The 21,024-nt window shown below is 39.9% G+C and overlaps 5 protein-coding genes across 5 annotated transcripts; 4 read left to right on the forward strand and 1 right to left on the reverse strand.

Annotated features, from left to right (window-relative positions):
- Nucleotides 1–172: 172 nt before the first annotated feature.
- Nucleotides 173–1,447, forward strand: C7974DRAFT_425961 (uncharacterized protein; the record flags this gene model as incomplete). Its single annotated transcript, XM_046144500.1, has 2 exons — nt 173–486; nt 791–1,447. The coding sequence occupies exons 1-2, from the start codon at nt 343–345 to the stop codon at nt 1,445–1,447; spliced, it is 801 nt and encodes a 266-aa protein (XP_045995642.1). The 5' UTR covers nt 173–342.
- Nucleotides 1,448–2,245: 798 nt separating this feature from the next.
- Nucleotides 2,246–2,917, forward strand: C7974DRAFT_457309 (uncharacterized protein; the record flags this gene model as incomplete). The annotated part of the gene is made up of 1 exon (XM_046146050.1): nt 2,246–2,917. One exon carries the CDS (start codon nt 2,246–2,248, stop codon nt 2,915–2,917), a length of 672 nt encoding a protein of 223 aa, XP_045995643.1.
- A 789-nt stretch (nt 2,918–3,706) lies between these two features.
- On the forward strand, nt 3,707–5,408 carry C7974DRAFT_314298 (uncharacterized protein; the record flags this gene model as incomplete). The annotated part of the gene is made up of 4 exons (XM_046138453.1): nt 3,707–4,255; nt 4,337–4,767; nt 4,851–4,974; nt 5,031–5,408. 4 exons carry the CDS (start codon nt 3,707–3,709, stop codon nt 5,406–5,408), a joined length of 1,482 nt encoding a protein of 493 aa, XP_045995644.1.
- A 935-nt stretch (nt 5,409–6,343) lies between these two features.
- C7974DRAFT_219244 (uncharacterized protein) lies at nt 6,344–7,303 on the reverse strand. Its single transcript, XM_046137131.1, has 4 exons — nt 7,123–7,303; nt 6,855–7,068; nt 6,723–6,806; nt 6,344–6,666 (listed from the first exon to the last, which is right to left on the reverse strand). Exons 2-4 carry the CDS (start codon nt 6,924–6,926, stop codon nt 6,409–6,411), a joined length of 414 nt encoding a protein of 137 aa, XP_045995645.1. The 5' UTR covers nt 6,927–7,068; nt 7,123–7,303; the 3' UTR covers nt 6,344–6,408.
- A 552-nt stretch (nt 7,304–7,855) lies between these two features.
- C7974DRAFT_219264 (uncharacterized protein) lies at nt 7,856–8,853 on the forward strand. The gene has a single exon (XM_046137132.1). The coding sequence runs from the start codon at nt 7,961–7,963 to the stop codon at nt 8,783–8,785; it is 825 nt and encodes a 274-aa protein (XP_045995646.1). The 5' UTR covers nt 7,856–7,960; the 3' UTR covers nt 8,786–8,853.
- Nucleotides 8,854–21,024: the final 12,171 nt, after the last annotated feature.

Consider the following 21,024-nt stretch of genomic DNA (forward strand, 5'->3'; position numbering starts at 1 on the left):
TTTGCGACGTTTCGCCTGCGGTGTGGCGTGGGATGTCGAAGTTCCGACAGTGGCTCTAGCTGACTTGGCTCTTCCTGTTTCCCGATCTCCGCCCGTCCTAAAGAGGCTGAATCCTAAAGACACGCGTTTCCTGTATTCAAGAAATGTAACTTACATTAACAATGGCCTGTCGGCCATACTTATAGCACGCTTAGCGGCGTTTGCCCTTAGCGGTGCCCAGTACTTGCCAGAGAGCTACAGGTGTCTTGACCTGGACACCCTCACTCTGCTCCGAGGATTTTCTCTACTTCTCCATGTCACGACCGTTCCCATCATCGGCCACAGTGCATCTTCAAAGGCATCATGTCGTTCCCGATGTCGCAATCCTCGCTCAAGGTGCCAATTCCACGGGTTCAATCACGCCGTCACCAGCAGCCGCCGCGCAGAGATAATCAGCCTTATAGAGACAGAGTCCTCATAGCATGCCTCAACTGCCGAGAGCGCAAGGTGCGTTGTGACGGACGACGGTCGGATTGTAGAAATTGTCAGGATACTGAGCGACCCTGCGTCTACTTGGAGAGTCGCAAGAACCGCTTCAAGGCGTTCGTCGCTTCCGTCGCGACGCCGAGCACCAGGTCCTGACTACCAACAGTGCCACGATGCAGAACCAGGGCATGATCTAGTTGCTCAAGCAGCTCAGAGAATCTGTCACGGACAGGATGAGGCAACGGATCGACGATCTGCTAGAAGACGTGCATTAGCCCCTGATTGGCCCGATTCTCTCTATCTTGTGGAAGCTGACAACGAACAGGTCACGGACGACGTCACGGATGCCGCAGCTACGTTACGGCTGGTCAAATCACTGGATCTGAACGATACGCACGGAGAAGCCTTGATATCTATTGTAGTCGGCTCAAACGACGAGACTAATATCTTGGATGAGGACATACTCAAGGATAAAGATTCGCAAGCAACTGGATATATTGGCAAGAGCTCTAAGGTGCAAGGGCTACGGCGTCTGCAACAGGATTCAGAATGCTGGCAAGGGACACCGTTAACTCTGAGCAGTCCATATGGACCTCCTGGAGCTAGTTTCGAAAATGCAAAGCAACGCATGGAAGCTTTTAAGGAACGGCAACAACACAAGCCCATCATACCAACTAGCACTTCCACGTTCTACTTGGATGGCAAGGGCGTAGAAGTGGATTACAACGTTGATCCGTACGCTTTGCCGACAATTAAGGTCGCGCAGAGACTGCTTGACTGGTACATGAGTACTGTTCAAGATATGTTTCCGGTACTGGCAAAACAGATTTTCACAGATCAATTTCGCCATTATTTTACGTCTGCAACGCAAGGAACGCCTGATTGTGTGCCGAAGAAGTGGCTGGCGATATTGAATCTTGTATTCGCCATTGGAGCAAGGTTTTCAAACTTGACTGAAGCGGACTGGCAGGCGGATAGCTAAGACAATGTCATCTACCAGTCTCGTGCGCATATGCTGAATCTGGACGAGTCTTTGCTGGTCCACCAACCAGATCTTCTGCAAGTCTAGATCACTGCTCTTTTTGCGTTCTACGCCTCTGCTATTGGAAATTTTAACAGATGAATTCACTCTGCCTATTGATGCTCTCTGCTAACTACATGCCTTGAGGAGCCTAGGTTGCCGTAGGCATTTCCCTTCGTTACGCATTTGCACTTGGTCTGCATCTTCGTAACGAAGACCAAATGGTTAAATTTGTCAAAAAAGAAATACTAATACAGACCTGGTGGGCATTAGAAGGGAGCTTGAGTATCATGCTTGGGAGACCTAGTCTTGTCGCCGAGGACTATTACTCAACGCCATTACCGTTACCAGCATCCATAGAACAGCTGTCAGACGAAAACATGGCATCCTATTGGAACGATCGTGGTAGAGGAGGTCAGTTCTACGACAACAACACTGCTGGACCCAGCCCGCTCACTTTCGAGCCTTGCAACGCAGGCTCACTCCTAAGGTGCCTGGCAAACATCAGTAAAATTGGTCAGAGTGCTATGACCGGCTTGTACTCTGCCAGACTGACAAGCAAGTCGTGGAAGGACATGCAGAGAACAATCGCGGGCTTATGTGATGAGCTTGAGATGTAGGCCGCAAACCTTCCTTCAGATCTCAACTTCACACAACTAAACAGTGGTAAGGGCTTCGTGCGCAAACGTCTCATTGCACAGATAAATTACATCAGGACAAAGATCCTGATTACTCGACCCTGTCTGTGCAGACTCGACAATGGCTTACCAGAACAGACCCAAGCCTCTAATGATTTCAACAACGAGATGGCCCGCAAATGCGTCAATGCTGCAAAGACGCTCACGGACATCTTGCCTGACCAAACAAAATGCAGCCTACTTGTACCAGATTGGTCCTTGGTGGTCCTTGTCTTATTACCTCATGCAAGCACTTATAGTCCTGCTACTGGAGCTATCTTTTGATGCGGTACACGATCCTGAGCGCGAAGAGATACTGCCAAATGTCAAAAAGCTGATTCGGTGGCTGAGAGTCTTGAAGAGAAAGGACAGAGTCGCAGGACGTGCTCACGACTTAGGCTCTGGAGTTCTACAGAGTCTGGCATCTCGACTGAATATAGATCTCTCCGATTTCTTACAAGAGGAGGCAGCGCCTTCAGCAAGACCGACTTCACGAAGCTCTTCCGCGCTGGGCGTTAACGACCAGTTGCAATTGTTCTTCACCGGCGAATTCAATTACGACAGTGGAATGAGTCATCAGTCGATGTTTGCATTCCCACCACGCACTTACCAAGGAGGTTTGCAGGTACCGGAAGCCGCGGGCTCTGCTATCAATCTGCCTCTGGGATCGGGATCACCCGGTACTTCTTTCGGCAACGCGTTCAGCACTTCCTACGATGAGCGAAATCTCATTTCCTCTTACTTTCCAATGTAGCGCAATCGCTTCGTTTATTTTGGTCGGTTCTACATTCTCGAGCATGGCTTATCGATGAACGGCGAAATGATTTGATGACTATCAGAATTTGGGGTTCTTAAAGAATTCTAGCGAGTCTGAAACGTAGACAGATTGACAACCACGTCGAAACGTCCGAAATGTCTAAAGAACATGGTGATTTGACTCATTCAACGAAATGGGACTGCACAAGGCGGCTATTCGCTGCTTCGACCTACCGGCGCATGTCCGTAATGGCGCATGCCGCTATCATGGAACGTCTCGCTTGAACGAGCGGCAGGTCCCACACAGCCGCCCGGGGAACCTGGAAATGTGACACTCGCAGCTTCGCTTTATGGCGCACAAACTTGGCCAATGGCAGTGCACGATCAGCGCCCCCAACTTGGCCCTATCAGTCCTGGGCATCCAATATAGCGTCATGCCAATCCAGTCGCTGTGCCGGATGAGTAGTCTTACGGCATCGGATCATTCTGTTCCTATCACATACAAGATCTCAAGGCGACGTATTACGTGGAGTGAATAAGCCCCACATGTTGCGGTTTAGTATCTGTTGAGCGAAATCCCATCACCATCACATGTCACAGAAACTCCCTTGCTTATCAGGGACCGAGGACAGTCGGATTAGGCATGACCCCACTTGTACCGGATCACCACGATAACTGCTTAAGAACTGACAGAAGTAAGAAGTATCGGACTCACGCACAGATACACCGTACTATACTACCGCCGCGTCCATCCGAACAACAACGCTTTGCTTGCTGTTACTCCATCATGATAGGGACATCCTTTCACGACTACATTTTCATCCGGCTCTGCATTACTATCCTACACTGGATCGCTCCTCTTAGTATTCTCTATTGCATAAGCTCTCTTATCTATCCTGCCCCATTCCATGTCTCTCCAATGCTGCAGGTTTGGACAATCCTCGAGACAGTGTTTTACCTTTTTGTGTATCATCCACGAAGACTTTACCTACAGAGAGCAGCGACTCATCCAACGCCCATCTGCCGCATACATCGCCGCATACTCTTCCAGCGTTGTCATGAGAGTATTTCTGACCCGGAGCACTATCTATCGAAATGGTTCATGGACGCTCCAGCATCAGAGATTAAGTGGGAGAATGTTAAAGACTTTTTTCGGTGGGCATTTCTGAATACAGGAGTGCTGAATACAGTGGACGATGAGGAGCTGGATGAATATGTTAGAGAGATGGAGAAGTTGTTAGGGCGCAGGATCGAACCTGGGAGAGGCAATGCAAAGTGCCTTAGACTGACCCTTGAGAAGGTCGACATGTTACATCGGAGCTTGACCTGGTATCTGGTAAGTCCTTGCAACAAAGAGCGCCCCAATTCGTCAATCCATGGGCACAAGTCATATCGCTAACCTTGCTCCGTTTTATAGTGTGTCTTTATTGTGGACACGGTAGCATCTGGCTACATGTGGTACTACTCCTTCGACTTCCACAACGCTTCCCTTCTGCAATCCCTTGCTGTCTTCCCCTGCCGCCCCTTCGCTCTTGTCACCCCCCATCGGTCTCCTGCGAAAACCCTCACTTATTGGCACCGCCCACATACCTCTAAGGATAGACTCCCCATTCTATTCATTCATGGTATTGGTATTGGACTCTATCCTTACATAAATTTCCTAGCCGAACTGAACTCAGAAAGCGAGACAGATATATCAAACGGAGAGCTAGGTATTATAGCTGTGGAGATCATGTCTGTGAGCTTTAGAATCGCAAACGAGACGCTGGAGAAAGAAAAGATGTGTCACGAGATTGACTGCATACTAAAAGAGCATAATTGGGAGCAGTTTGTGCTTGTATCACATTCGTGAGTGCTTGCTTATCTTCCTTAACCGTGTTATTGTTACTGTCGTCACTATTGTCTTAGTATAATAACAATCTTTTGTAAAGTTACGGGAGCGTAATTGCCACACATCTCCTTCGTGAGCCACATATCGCCCGAAAAGTTGGGCCGGCCCTGTTTATTGACCCAGTGTCTTTTCTACTGCATCTGCCAGATGTAGCTTACAACTTTGTAAGGTCTTCAAACATCCCCCAGATTAATTCGAACTCATCCCTTTCTCATCGTAGATCTGCCGTAAGCCAACCCGCGCCAACGAATACCAGCTTTATTACTTCGCTTCCAAAGACATGGGTGTGTCACACACGCTCTTCCGGCGTTTCTTCTGGAGTGAGAATATCCTGTGGAAGGAGGATATCCAAAACCGACGTGTGACTGTAGTGTTGAGTGGAAAAGATCTTATAGTCAACACGAAAGCTGTTAAAGCATATTTAACAGGAAGTGAGACTGTGGGGAGCGAAGATAAGGACTGGAAAGAAGTAACATGTAAGGGAGATAAACTACACGTACTCTGGTTTCCAGAACTGGACCATGGGCAGGTGTTCGATAAGAAGAGTACGCGAGCGCAGTTAGTGGGCATTACCAGAAGCTATTGCGATAGAGAATAGGCTACAGTATTTAGACCGACAGCTGCACATCAGTAGAGAGTGAACTAATGTTAAGGGAGACGATTAAGAACTATTCTTCGTCAATCTTTATCGTTGTCTTCCTGCTACAGCTATTTCCTGTTTCAAAAGGCCTGTGTGTCCCATTATCTCACATTTTGATCTCGGGCCGTTCCGTACTGACTTCATTCTTCTGCCATGATAGCTCTAACCCAGCTAGTGATAGCGCCGTCCCAATGACGTCACATTTAGCCTCCTCCACACTTCCTAAGCTTACGCGACTAGCGGCGCGCAGGCTCCGCTTCTCACCCCAACTCTTGATCAACACCATCTACCGCCTTGACCCTGCTATTCTCGCATACTCTGCTTCGGTGACCACTTTTATCTTACGGAAGCCGTCAAGATGCGTGAAATTGTACGCGTACATCTGGTGTCGCATATCCGCTGGGCGCATTCCTAGCCCCATGTTTCGCCTAGGGTCAACGCAGCATTTGGAGAACAACAGCTAACAATGGCCTTTGGCTCTACAGGTTCATCTTCAGACAGGCCAATGTGTAGGCTACCACCTCCGATGACGAGCAAGAGTACGATGAAGAAGCTCCTCTTGAGGATGAGGACTAGGTCATCTATACAGCGGAGAGCTGACGGTGGCTAGCGTATACAGTGTTGCTTACGCCGCTTCGTCTGTGTTATACATTTAGCGCTACTGATAACTATCGCTCTTAAGTGCATCGAATTCTTCATGCGCTTTAATCACTGAACACAGACCCTTATAAGAACAGCCCAATAGATAAGTCGAGAGCATATCAAAAGAGCTTATAGATGCGAAAACCCAAATGGCTGGATTCTCTCACGCACTTATATAGGCCATATCAGACGGCTGTAGAAACCTGCTCGCCTGTAACCCCTATACAAATAACACGTAATTCAGCATCACATAGTGGCTGCAGGTCTGTAAGTCCACATGCTAGATTCAAGTGTGCTGTAGGTTGCACTATGTGTACTATTGTGCTTGGTCGATTACATTAGCACTCGTGTGCTGATGAAGGTTGCTAGTTTCTCCTGCTTTGTTCACTTCCTCCACACCTTTCTTTTGCTTGTTGGGAACGTTTTGAACATTGCAACCGGCAGGTGCAGGAGACGAGGGATGAGATATGCTCCCGCAAAGAGGGTGCTCTATTCCGGTCTGTATGTGGCCAATGTCGGATACTCTATGCGCATGCGACAGAGCAAAGTCACCCGAGTCAAAGTACTTGCGTCGCTCCGAATGAGTTGAGTCAGTTTGTGCTCGTACAGGGGAATATAACAGGGAGATACCTCGAGTTGGTGGTTAAGCAGATCTTCTCTTGCTGGGAGCTTTCCATAGCGGCGAAGCAAACGAGCATCTTGCTTGGTAAGGGGCTTAGAAGGCGTGAGTAGCTAAACACAAGGCAGTGAGAACGATCGTACCTCGGAGCCATCTTGATCCTTAGGATGGTTCATAATAAAGAGACCGCTGTGAGCGGGTGGAGTATTGTACATTTGGCGCGACGGAGGATAGTATGTGCCCTGAGTATATCTTACGTTACACGACCGGAATGATGTAACTGGACCTCTTCCCGCTCAGTAGTACTCGAGCATCGCTGGTAATAGCTAGCGTACTGCTTCACAATCTGTCTGATCCCTTCCCCATGCAGATTAGCTACTGCCATGGCATGACCTGATATAACGAGCTTACTGAACAGCGTTGATAAAGCGGTATGTCACAAATGTCTCGCTACTACCCATCCTCCTGATTCGTAAAGGTCGAGCTCATCGGGTTTGATGAGCAACCCTCTATATTGTCGTGCCTCAAGCACGGCGCGAAGACTTGAGGAAGACCCACTCACAATATCCAAAATTGCTTTACCTTTACCTTAACCAAAGCTCGTTATATAGAAAGGCACTCATTCTCATATGCATCCTTGATATTTTCTCAGGCAACGAAAGCAGCGATACTGGACCTGTTCAATACACATGCATGTGAGCAATTAGCGCTACAATTGCCTCAACGTTTTCGTGATTTTGGTGAATCGACCGATCACGTACCCAGCAGGAACGCAAACTGTTGGAAGACAAAGCCGCACCAATCGAGGAGCATGCGACCAGCTTGTCCTACTCTTAGCTTATTGGTTAGTCCCTCGGTCGGCATAATGTACCGAAACGCAGACTGAGATGGCGCGTTTGCTCCCCATGATTGGACTCTGGTTGTATGGATAAAACTCTGGTCTAGCCAGGAGCAGACGTAATGTTGAAGAGATAATCGCTTGGAAGGGAACTTGATACCAGCGATCACATGTCTACCAATAGTATCTCAGTACTACCGTGCCGAAACGCGCTAGGACCTGAGAATTCGGGAAAGCGTTGTCTTGGTATTACTGACGTAATATCGGTTTTCTTCCTGGCAAATCTTCTAGCATGAAGACTGCTTCCTTACACTGCTCTTAACCTCATCCCTTCACTACCAAAGTCTAGCATTGACTCTTCGCTCACGTTGCTTTCTCGTCAAATCCAGCGTGAGTAGACCGGCAACCACTATGCTGGGCTATACCTGCTCTCACTCCACAGAGATCAACGTGGACTATCTGCCTTTTAACGACTCATACACTAAACAGCTCAACAAGACCTTGCCCATGGAGGCTTACACTATGCAGCTCTGCGACTCTTTCTGGATGCTTTCTGACTCTTCCCACTATCACCCAGATGCGTCTTTTGGGCTCCCCAGGGACGTGATACCCGAGCGTCAAGCGGTTCTAACGGCCGACCTCCCCGCAGCAGTCGACGCGAAGGCAGGCTCGTATCAAGCACTGCCCTTCGATCAGGCTATCGTCACGTATTTGGACCAAGGTCGGGCGGATGTTGTTCACGAGGCTGTGCCAAACACGTCTTTCGGGGCGAGCTGTGTGTCTCAGCCAATGAGGGCGCCTATGTCCTCGCGCTGCGGCGACAGACTGCAGACCGCCTGTGTACAGTCACCAGAGGTTTGGCTTCACTATTCAGAGCGCGAGTCTTCTCTGCTCGGGTTGTCCAAGATTGAGCCTAAGCTTGAGCATCCAAATGGGAAAAAGGGTCGACCGCAACTTAATCGAAAATCGGACAGCGCATCAGCGGGATATCCAAATACAGATCGTATGCCACACAACAAAGTTGAGCGTAGGTACCGCGAAGGCTTGAACGCAGGGTTCGAGAGATTGAGGAGGGCAGTGCCGATGCTGCTGCAAAGTAATAATGGCAGTGTGATGGGCCAGCCAAAACCGAGTAAAGCTATGGTGATTGCTGGCGCTATCAACTACATCGAGAAGATGGAGCAGGAAGGACGTGTGCTGCAGGATGAAAATGATAGACTTCGCGCCCGTTTATAGCTGGACGGGAAAGCGATGGGAAAGAGGCTACTAGAACTTGTTCCAAAACAATTGTGGTGAGTATCATGGACGTGCTAGCGTTCATTAGCAGGTAATATCCCTTTTATTAGGAACTAGGGTGGCCGTTAATATTAGGTCAGGCTACGACAGCACAGTATGATCTGTTGTTACCGTTTACTAGGCTGTAAGGGCTGGGATGACCGAACAGCTGGATCGGAGAGACAGCCTCGAACGAGGCCCTGACGCGTCTTGTCGTGAGCATCTTCCGTAGTAACTTATCTGCGGCGGGGCACAACGGGCACATCAACACCAAGGACAACCACAGCAAGGCGTGGGAAGGGGCTACAAAAGGGAGCGCGGTGGTAGACATAATAATAAAAACACATCATAAGGCAGGAGGTCACAGCAGAGGGTCGCAAAGTTAGGTTCTAGCAATACATAGAGACAGGCACTCCGTTAAGGCTCCTCCAACTTTCGGCGTGGCAAATACGTGGGATATATCAACTTAGTTCACAAGCAAGTCGTCCCACCTAAGCAACCCGTCCACCCCATCAAAGTTAGCCTAATACTAGACTAATAATACAACCTACCCAAAGACTAGGTTATTATGGTTAGTTATAACGGCTGTACGTTAAACAAGCTTGGTCTTGCCTAGCAAAAGCGCTTTAATATACGCAAAGGCGCATAGTATAGGTGTATACCAGCTACTAGTTATAGACAGCTACAAGAGCCACGACTTACACAAATTCTACAACTATTACAAAGGGGAGAAGATTATTGCTCTCTATATGCCTACTTACTTATTACACCTACTATAGCTACTTAATATAGATTGCTTTTCTCCTTTAAAGCAGGTACACAGCAATAAGATTAGTAGCTTAGCATAGTATAACTATTAAGGTTGTACTTTAAGCAAAGCTTATAAGCACTATTTAATTAGTTCTTAGGGATAAATACTGTTAGGGAAACTAAAAGGGTCTTGCACTAAGGAGTATAGATATAATCTATCTATCTTAAGGGCAAGGAGGTAATAATAAGTAGTATAGAGTAGACTGTCTAGCTTAAAAGTTAAGTTAAGATCTAATATTATAGATTAATACTTAGATTAAATATAAACTATAAGGGTTATATTCCTACACACTATATACTTAAGCTATCTTAGAGAATCTTATAGTCTTATAGAACTCTGTCCTAAAGTCTTATAGGATTCTTATAAGATACTAGTTATTTATCTTATAAATTCTATAGCTTGCTTAGTCTTTATCTTATAAGATGCCTTACCCTCTTAGTACTAGTGTCTTATATATAGCATGCTGTTATTACCTATAGGGTAATAGCCTTCCTAGTAGTTATTATACTGCCTTGTAATATCTATCTATAAAACCTAGTATTCTCTTTTCTAGGATTTATATTTATAACAATAATATAGTATAGCACTAAATAGATTAAGAAGGAGGCCTTCCTACTAGCCTCTAAAGCAGCTTTTAAGAAGGCAATTATAAAGGATAATATTTATATAAGCTTTAAGAGGAGTTACCTAGTTCTAAACAACCTAGAAGCTATGCTCTTAAAGCTTAATAAGGTCCTTTATACGCCTACTCTACTAAAGCTAGAGGACACCCTATAAGAAACTAAAATACTAAGTAACCTTTATAAGATAGAGGCTTAATTAACCTTACTTTATAAGTGCGTATAACTATATAGATATTCTCTATCTTCTCTACTTTTTAGAGTAGTTAAGTAGCTTACTAAGGGTATTGCATTAATAGGTTATAAATTAGTGTTAATATAATAGGAAATAGTAGGGCTTTAAAAGGTAGTTAAGATAGTAATAGAGGTAAAGAGTTAAAAAAGGAAGTAAATTTAGATAGCTAAGACTCTTATAATAGGTAAGGTAGCTAATTTAATAGCTAAAAAGGAAGGTAGTAGGTAGAAGGAGGGTAGGTAGCTTATAAAGAGGGTATATATATAGAGGTACTATAAATATTTAGTAAGACTAGCTATAATACTTATACCTATATAGTTAAACTTATATATCTCTCTAATAGTAATAAGTCTAAATAATATTTCTATCTCCTATAAATTATAATAGATAGTTATAGTATTATAGTATAAGTTAAGTAAAAGGTTAGCTTTATAAAGTTAGATAGCTTGCTTATAAACTACTATATCTATATACTAAATACCTAGAGTTACTAAATACCTACTCTAGGCCTATAAGCCTACTATAAAAATAAGGCTATTAAGCTATATATAATAGTTATTATTATAAGATATCTTAGTAGAGTATTCTATAAACCTATATAATAAAGTTCCTCTATAAATATTACTTATATAGAGTAGTAGTATAACTACTATAGATTATATAAGTATAAGCTAGTAGAGAAGGTATTATAGGTTTTAGGTAACTATATATACTAACACTATAATATATAAGCTTCTATTTAACTATAGAAGCTTTTAAGGTTATTATAAAGTAAGTAAAGTAAGTAAAGTAATTTACTAGAAAATAGTTTATATATAGAAATACTTTAGGTCCTAATTAGGTAGGCGTCTTACCTATTCTAGTAAAAAGTGCCTAACCTAATTACTTAGAAGCCTATATAGGAACACTAAAACAAAATCTAAGATAATATAGAATATAACAAATATAGAAATATTATTAGATTAAATTATAGCTTTAAATTAGAGTATTAAAATAAGCTGCTTGCTAATACTATAGCTATACTAGAACGCTAGCTATAGAGCTTTAAAGTTTAAATATAGACTACCTTTAACATAGTATAACTCTAGTAATACTAGGCCTAAATAGGTAATTTATACACTAAATTATAGGTAAAGTATAGCTCTATAAGGTACTAGTTTATTATACTAGTATAGCTTACTAATATAGTAATATCTAGTATAGAGAGTAAGCTATAGTTTTAAGTATTATTACCTATAGCTCTACTAATACTAGGCCTAAAGAGGTAGTTATAATATAAAAATAAAGCTATTACTTTACTTATTATATAATATTAATATTAGTATAGTATTACTTACTAATACTATACTAGTAAAGTATTAAGGTTATACTTTAAGTAAAGCTTATAAGTGTAAGAATCGACTACCAAAATCTCGAATCTTACAAACAAGATACTACCTAACTTAAACGACCTCCGACTCCCCTCTGACTTGGTCCTGACTCACCTCTGTTGCCATTTCTTATCTATCCGTAGCCAACCGAGACTTATAGGTATAAAAGGCAAGCCTGTAGCAGTTCTAGGATAGATAGTTTTTAAGTATTCTTTATATAAGACCTATAGGAATAAGATTCTCCCTAGTTATCGACTTTCCCAGTGCTCCTATACACCTCGTAGTGGAATCGGAACCGTATCAGAGGATCTTATTACCTGCGTCGTTACAATAAGCACTATTTAATTAGTTCTTAGGGATAAATACTATTAGGGAAACTAAAGGGGTCTTGCACTAAAGAGTATAGATATAATCTGTCTATCTTAAGGGTAAGAAGATAATAATAAGTAGTATAGAGTAGACTATCTAGCTTAAAGGTTAAGTTAAGATCTAATATTATAGATTAATACTTAGGTTAAACATAAACTATAAGAGTTGTGTTCCTACTTACTATATACTATAGAGAGTATAGTAGCTTACTAAGCTTAATATAAGCTGTATAAGCTCTATATAGAACCTACTTTAGCTTAACTACTAAGGAGTAAGCTTATTATATAACTTATAATAAAACTATGCTATATAAGAGAGCCTATATAATATTGCACTAAGTATGTTAGTACTTATTAAGTGTTAGTAGCTAGTTAGCTATAAAAGGTAGATTATAATATAAAGGTAGATAACTATAAATTAAAAGGTTTACTTTAATACTACTATATAACTAATTCTTTTAATACTAGGCTTATTATAGTACTAACTAGCCTTAGAGATACTATATAAGTATATCTATCTATAGTAAAATATATATATAGTATAGGTTACTAATATACTACTATAAAGGTTAGATAGTAATAGAAAAAAAGTATTTCTTTATCTTACTTTCTATTTAGCTCTTTTTATACTAAGCCTAAAATAGTACTATATAGCTTAAAATATAGTAGATATATAACTACTATTAATATTAAGATATATATATAGTATAGCTTACTAATATACTACTAGAAAGGTTAGATAGTAGTAAAAAAAAAGGTATTTCTTAGTATTACTCTTTATTAAGCTCTATTAATACTAGGTCTTAAAAAGTAATATTTAGCTTATACTATAGTTATTATAGTATTACTATTAATAGTAGGAAAAATATATAATATAGCTTACTAATATACTACTAGAAAGGTTAAATAGTAATAAAAAGAAAAGTGTTTATTAGTATTACTCTCTATATAGCTCTATTAATACTAGGCCTTAAAAGGTAGTATATTACTTATACTATAGTTAAAATACTAATACTATTAATAGTAAGAAAGATAAATAGTATAGCTTACTAATATACTACTAGATAGAATAGATAATAATAAGAATAAAAGTATTTCTTAATATTACTTTCTATCTAGCTCTATTAATACTAAGCTTAAAAGAGTAGTATATAGCTTATAATAGAGTTAATATACTAATAGTATTTAATATAAATATATATAATAGATATATAATAGATATATAATAGACTCTTATAATATATATATATATATATATATATATATTTAATATACTAGTAACTAAGAGATATTCTAAGCTAATAGGTATATAAATCTTACTATACTTACTTTATATATTATAATTCTATTTATAACTAGTTATTATTTAATAGACTTATCTCTTTAGAACTATTATAGAGCTTTTATAGAGTTATAAGCCTATTTAGTAGTAGTTCTAGTAGCCTTCTAGGTGTCTATTACTTAATATTTCTCTACCTTTATCTTTATATACTCTTTCTTCTCTTATATAGTCTTTTTATACTTCTCTTATATAATCTTATCTTTATATAGCTTATTAGTAGCTACTATTATAATCGCCCTTTTATAACTAACTAGATACTAACACCTAGTAAATGCTAATATACTTGGCATAATATTATATAGGCTATCTTATATAGTATAGTTTTATTATAAGTTATATAACAAGCTTACTCCTTAGTAGTTAAGCTAAAGTAGGTCTTATATAGAGCTTGCACATATAAGAATCGACTATTAACATCTCGAATCTTATAAACAAGATACTACCTAACTTAAACAACCTCTAACTTAGCTCTGGCTTAATCCTAAATCAAGTCTTAGACATATCTATAGCTATCTAGAACCGACACCCCTCTAACTTAGTTCTAACTCACCCCTATTAACATTTCTTATCTATCTGTAGCTAACTAAGACTTATAGGTATAAAAGGCAGGCTTGCAGCAGTCTTAGGATAGATAGTTTTTAAGTATTCTTTATATAAGACCTATAGGAATAAGATTCTCCCTAGTTATCGACTTTCCTAGTGCTCCTATATACCTTATAGTAGAATTAGAACTGTATTAGAGGATCTTATTACCTGCGTTATTATATTATACTTAAAAACTTGTCCTAGCTAGTAACGGCCTCTAAATAATATCGCATTAGTATTTAGTTATAAGTAAGCAGTCTAACACGCGTCTAACTATACTACTCCTAGGATTGCTTACTCCTAGTTAAGATACTAGAGACCTCTTAATAACTAAAGCCTTTAGGTTTAGATTATTACTTTAGAAAAGTCGCGTTAGATTGCGCCATAGTAGATACACAGAGACTACTAATAACCTACCTAAATTAGACTTAACATAATATTAGGCACAACAGCTAGTCCCTTAACTAGATCTTAAGCTAAGTCTAGAAAGGGCAGGTCCTATAAACCTCCTTCTAGTTTAGTCTAAGAACAACCCCCACCTTTAGAGGAAAGCGGGTTAGAATCGGACTACTTACGCGCAGCATTAGCCCGTAAGATTAGTTAGTTGCGTTAGGAGCTGGCCGAACTTCGTGCCAGTCTTTATCCTGCAGACCTTCCCTATCCCTCTACCAAGACCCCTAGACTGCAAAGGGTCTAATAAGCATCTAAAGCAAATACTATCTTCGTAACTAGGGAAAAGCTAAGCAAAAGGACTTCTAACATTGAAGTACTTACTAATAGGAAGAGCCCTACCTTTTAGTAATAGCGAGCGTTAATACAAGATTAATTAGAGATTAACTTAGATTACTATTAGTCTACCCAAGCTCGCATAGCCCTTATTTAGGGTTATACCTCCAGGTTAGCTAAAGAGTACCTAGAACCTCAGTACTTGTTAGATAATAATAGCAACTATTTCTATACTATAGAAGAGATAATATTGCTCCTGTAAATATACTTTGTTACTAGAAACAAGTAGGCAGAGAGTTAAGCGATTTTTAATAAACTTTAAATAGAAAGGAACAAAACTTTCCTAGCCTTTAAAAGTTGTTTCCTTAGCTTAGCTATTAAGGGACAAGTACCCTAATTAGAGTGGTTTTATTACCTATAGACTAAACTTACTTTAGCCCTTTAAGTACCTAACCTAGGTTTTAAATAGTAATAGGCGAACTCCTTCCTATAGATAGTAGAACACCTTACCGCCTATAATATAGAACAAAGGAATAATCTAACAGTAACACCTCTAGCCGTCGCCTAGCCCCTGCCCTTTAGGCCCTAACCCTAATCGGACCTGAAGCGGCCTACTATACTATTATACTAACAAGAATATCCTAACCTATCCTGTTTAACTATATTTACGCGCAGCACCCTAAACCCGCAAGCAACGCTAAGCACACTAACGCCTATAAGGGATCTAACGCCTGGTACTTGCTATAACTGCGGCAAACCTGGATATTTTGCAAAAGAATGCACGATGCCTTAGGTGCGCGAAATCGAAGTTAAACAAGAGGAGTTTGTAGACGCTAAGGAAGATATAGACAAGGACCTAACACCTATAGGAAATAGAGTCGCCTAAGAGGATTACTCTACTTAGGCCTAAACTAATATAACCTCTTAAATCTTTCCTTGTCTTATTTGTTTAGTAGACCTTATTTCCTTTTAGAAACCGTGCTATGTTATAAGGGTTATAGTGTACGATTCTACTCCTTAATTAATACTAGTGCCTAAGGTTTCTTATTCTTAAATTCGTTAATTACAAACTCTATTTTAACAGCCCTCTAAACCCCTATTTAGAAGCTACCTTTCTTAGTATAAGTAAAGGGTTTTTAGGACTAGATTACGTCCCCCGTGTCTTATTATATCTAACTCCACATAATTATAGATAGATAGAAGATATATAACTGCCCGTTTATTATTATTAATTTAGGTTCTTAAGATTATATTATCAGGATTAAATAGTTGCGCAGGTTTAAACTTAGACTTAATATAGAGCAGTCTTAGTTAGTTTAGCCTGCTAAGTATTTAAAATCCTATAACCCTGCTCCCCCTATTTTAATAACATTATATTAACCTATAGTCTCCCCTAATATATAACTAGATATTAAGCAACAAGACAACCTATAGGACATAGACAATTATTAACAGGCGTTAAGCCTATTAGCAAACGTGCGTTATATGCAAGGCATAATCTCTATACCTAGATTTCGATCTGCGCTACTAGCTAGAATAAACAAAACCCTAATAACTATACTCTAACTCCCTTCTATACTATATCTGTCCAAGGTTGCTACTATCGCATTCTTATCTGCAAATGCCTTTTATTTTGCTATATAACAACCCTAAAACGAATTCTTTATTACTAACTTATATAAAATCTAGCAATTGCTAGATAACTACTAAGACAACCCTAAAAATGCTTATCTCCTACGCGATAAGCTACTAGCTAGATATTGCTAATATACAGATATATTTAATAAGATAGAAGCTAAGACACTGCCGCCTTATTAACTATATAATTACAAGATCGTGTTAGAAGAACCCTTGCCTAACTTATACTCCCTATTATATAAGCAGAACCTTAAAGAACTTAAAGCTATAAAGAAGTTCGTACAAGAATAACTTAAGCAAGAATAGATTAAGCATAGTTAGAGCCCTTTTACTTCCCTAGTCTTGTATATACGCAAACTAAATAGTAGTCTGCAGATCTGCATAGATTACTAGAAGCTTAACAACCTTACCTGCAAGGACTTATATCTAATACCTTGCATAGATAAATTATTAGCACGCCTATTAAAAGCTAAGATATTTAGCAAATTTAACATCTGCGCGGCATTTAATTAAATCTAAATAGATCCTACCTCTAAAAAGTACACCACGTTTTATACCTAATATAGCACCTATAAGTATAAGGTATTGCTATTTAGCCTTTATAATAGTCTAGCTACCTACTAACAGTATATAAATAACGTGCTTATTAATTATTTAGACAACTTCTGCATCGCGTACCTTAATAATATCCTAATCTACTCTAAGGACAAAGCAGCTTACAAGAAGCATGTTAAGCTTATTCTTAAACGGCTTAGATCTGCTAGTCTCTAAATTAATATTAAGAAAAGCAAGTTCTATATTACTAGAACTAAATACCTAGGTTATGTTCTTACTAATATAGGTATTAAAGTAGACCCTAAGAAGGTGCAAGTCCTACACGATTAGAAGCCCCCTATAACAATTACTAGAGTTAAGTTATACCTTGGTTTTACCAGTTTCTATTAACAATTTATGCCTAAGTTTTCTTAAGTCGCTAAACCTTTAATCGCGCTCTAAAGCCTAAGCAATAAGTTTAAGTAGATAGAGGCGTGTTAGACTAGTTTTAAGTCTCTTAAATAGAGTCTTCTAGCTATACTAACCTTATGTTACTTTGACCCTATATACCCTACAAGGATTAAGACTAACGCATTAGATAGCGTTATTGCAGGTGTCTTGTCTTAAGAACACCTAGACAAGCGATAGTATCCTGTTGCATTCTATAGCCGCGTCCTAGCAGGAGCAGAACTTAACTAGGAGATCTATAACAAGGAACTATTTGCTATCCTCTAAGCTTTTAAAAAATAGCAGGCAGAATTAACTTCGATTATAACTTAGATCCAAGTGTGCTCCAACTACCAGTCGCTAGAATATTTTATAATTACTAAGGTTCTTAATGCACATTAAGCCTGTTAGGTAGAAGCGTTAAGCCTATTTAATTTCCAGATCAAGTACACGCCTAGCAAGCAGAATAAACGCGCTAACATCCTAAGCCAACGCAAACAAGACTTAAGTAACCTTAAGGCAGCCTAGCTAGATAATTAATCTTAAGTGTTATTAGGCCCCTACTAACTACACCCTAGCATTAACTCTAACTTGGCTAAGCAATACCTAGAAACAGCAGTAGTAATAACTCTCGCCTCTATAGAGAAGAAGATAGAACTTAACTTACTAGAATTAGTTAAAGCTATTCTTTAAGCAAACTATAATAGTTTCCCCTAGAAACGTTAAGTCCTACTAGAAGGGTATTAGATATACTATAGGCTACTATTATATAAGAACTATCTATGCATACCTATAGATCCCCTACTCTGCACCTGCCTCCTTCGCGAAGTCTATAACTAATTATCTACTGCTTACCTAAGTGCTAAGAAGACATATTAATTATTATTGCAACAATATTACTAGAAGGGTATAAGTGCCACTTATAATCGCTATATGCAAAACTATTTATCTTATTACTATAACTATCTAAGACAGACCTAACTCTATAGGTACTTATATCTATTACTAATCTCTAACTAACCTATGCAGCATTTATATATAGATTTTAAGTTATTTCTAAAAGATAAAGCTAGATATAATTAAATCCTTATAATTATTAATTATCTCTCTAAGTAAGCTATCTTAATACTATGCTACAAGATAACTACTGCCTAAGGCATAGCTAAACTCTTTATTTAGTAGGTATATCGTTTTAGACACACCCCTAAGTTAATCGTTTCTAACCAAGGTCCTTAGTTCATATCAAGCTTCTAGTTAGAATTCTGCCGCATTATTAGTATAAAGGTTAAGCTGTCTACTGCATATTATAAGGAAACAGATAGTTAAACTAAAATTATAAATAAATATATTAACTAACGTTTATGCCCTTTTATATTATACTACTAGAATAACTAGTCTAAATTGCTTCTAATAATAGACTAAGTTTAGATAACACTGCCACATTCCTCCCTAGGAATAATACTATACTAGTTGCTATATAGAAGCAAACCTCGCTAAAGCTAGCAGTAGTCCCTCTTAGAACTAAGGGCGGATCCTATAACAATCCTTAACTAGAAGAAAGCTATAGTATTAGCGACTTAGATACATAACGCTTAGAAAGTAGCTAAAGATAACCTAGAAGCAGCTTAGACCTAGATGCGAATTATAAAAGACATTTACTAGCTCCTAGTAAACTAGAAAGTTAGAGATAAAGTCTTCCTATTAACGCAGAACCTAGCTAACAACTAGCCTAGCCGCAAGCTAGCTGCCCTTTAGCAAGGTCCCTTTAAAGTTATTAAAGAAGTTAGTTACTTATACCGCTTAAGGTTACCTACCAGCTTAAAGATATATAATGTCTTTATACTAGACGTCTTATATAAAGACCTATATAATCTACTACCTAGTTAACCCGCACTAAAGCCCCTAGGCACTTCTATAAATAGGGTAGAGAAGTAGGAAGTATAAGAGATCTTAGGCAGCTAGATAAAGCGTTGCTAGTTAGAATACTATACTAGCTAGGTTAGACATAACCTAGACCTAACTTAGTATCCTGCCACTAATTTCAAGCACGCGCCTTATAAGTTGCAAGCATATTATTAGAAGTACCTATAACAGCCCAGCCCTCCGCCTAAACTCTCACAGTAGTTGTTAACCTAGCAAGGAGAGTAGTAGGTATAGGGAAAACAGTAAGGTTAATTATAACAAAGGAAATCTATAGTATTAGGCGCCTCCGGTTTAAACCTGTCCTGCAAACGCCTAAAACAAAGGAAACGTTAATATACATCGGAGCCGTAACGTGGCTAGGTTAGGCAAGTCTTCCAACTAGAGTTCCTTATTAGACAGGTTAGAAGGGATGTTAGAGAGCTCGCTCTCTTCGTCCCCCCTATCTAGCATCTTAAGGTCGTCTTGTTATGCTGCTCCGCCTCGCGCACAACAACCACCTCTACCACGCCGCGAACCGCGACCCTAACTCCCACCAGCAGCAGAACCGCTTCCCCAAGCGGACGCCCCGGCCTCACACATCTGCTAAAGGTCTGCCACCACCTTCCTCAACGCCTAGACCTCCTCCATCAGGATACCCACCTCCTTAGTGAGCCTCTCCAACGTCTCTTAAGCCCGCGCGTTACAGGCAGGTTGCGTGTAGAAGTGGTGCAGAAGAACACCAGTTGCTAACACCTCCTTAAGTTGTGCAGTTGCTACTTGCACAACACTAGAAAGCTTGAGCGCCGCCTAACAAACGTCGCGCTACATATCCGCGCGCACCTTCTCCATAGCAGCAGCTTCCCTAGCTAAAATCCCCTCTTTATCCTCTACTAACGCCTTAACCTACGCGTTAAGCGCCTCCTTAAGAGCGGCGTACTTAGGACTAACATAAATTAGAACCTTCCTAGGTTAGCATATAGTTATAAGTAGGATAAGGATATTATAATATTACTAGTTAACACTTCTTGTTCTGCTATATATAGTACGCACACCAGAACAAGGTTCTTGAATTAAACTTCTATTTAATCTAATTGCCCTTTGCTAAGGCACGCACAGAATAAAGGCAGATAACCTAATAGGCCACTGCAAGAGCGCTAGGAGGGACTAGTATCGGCATAGTAACTAAGAAACGAGCCTAGGGAAGGATTAGCAGAGGCCTAAGTTAAAATTAAGGACGTTAACTTATAGCAGAAAGTAGTGTCTGTTAGAGAACGTTAGTATATAGGCGCGATTGTTTATACCTTGCTGCTAGCTTAGGCGCTAAGCCTAGTTAGTTATACTAGAGACGCGAAATTGCTATATAAACGGTATTATAGACCTGCAAGCCCTCTAACTTAGCTAGGTGCAGCCTTATTAGCTGCTGCTAAGCGCGCGCCGCATATAAATGCAGGGTCCTTTGTTAACATTTATATAGCAAACAAACAATAATAAGGCATAAATAAAGAGACAGCAAGGCAGGGCAGAGCTAGCTTAGAACTAAGTTAGTGCAGGGACAAGCGCAAGGCTAATTAACTATATTAGGGACAATATAGCTATAAAGGAGGGGGGTAATATAAGAATTA

The sequence above is a fragment of the Boeremia exigua genome, assembly GCF_020726555.1.
Source record: "Boeremia exigua strain MPI-SDFR-AT-0100 chromosome Unknown C7974scaffold_8, whole genome shotgun sequence".
Lineage (NCBI taxonomy): Eukaryota > Fungi > Ascomycota > Dothideomycetes > Pleosporales > Didymellaceae > Boeremia > Boeremia exigua.

What these genes read in the sequence shown, in the direction of transcription:
- C7974DRAFT_219244 (XM_046137131.1), bottom strand. Translation starts at nt 6,926, where the DNA reads ATGTACAATACTCCACCCGCTCACAGCGGTCTCTTTATTATGAACCAT. An exon ending in AGGATCAAGATGGCTCCGAG is followed by an intron (nt 6,807 to 6,854) that starts GTACGATCGTTC and finishes ACGCCTTCTAAG; the next exon opens with CCCCTTACCAAGCAAGATGC. An exon ending in TGCTTAACCACCAACTCGAG is followed by an intron (nt 6,667 to 6,722) that starts GTATCTCCCTGT and finishes ACTCATTCGGAG; the next exon opens with CGACGCAAGTACTTTGACTC.
- C7974DRAFT_219264 (XM_046137132.1), top strand. Translation starts at nt 7,961, where the DNA reads ATGCTGGGCTATACCTGCTCTCACTCCACAGAGATCAACGTGGACTAT.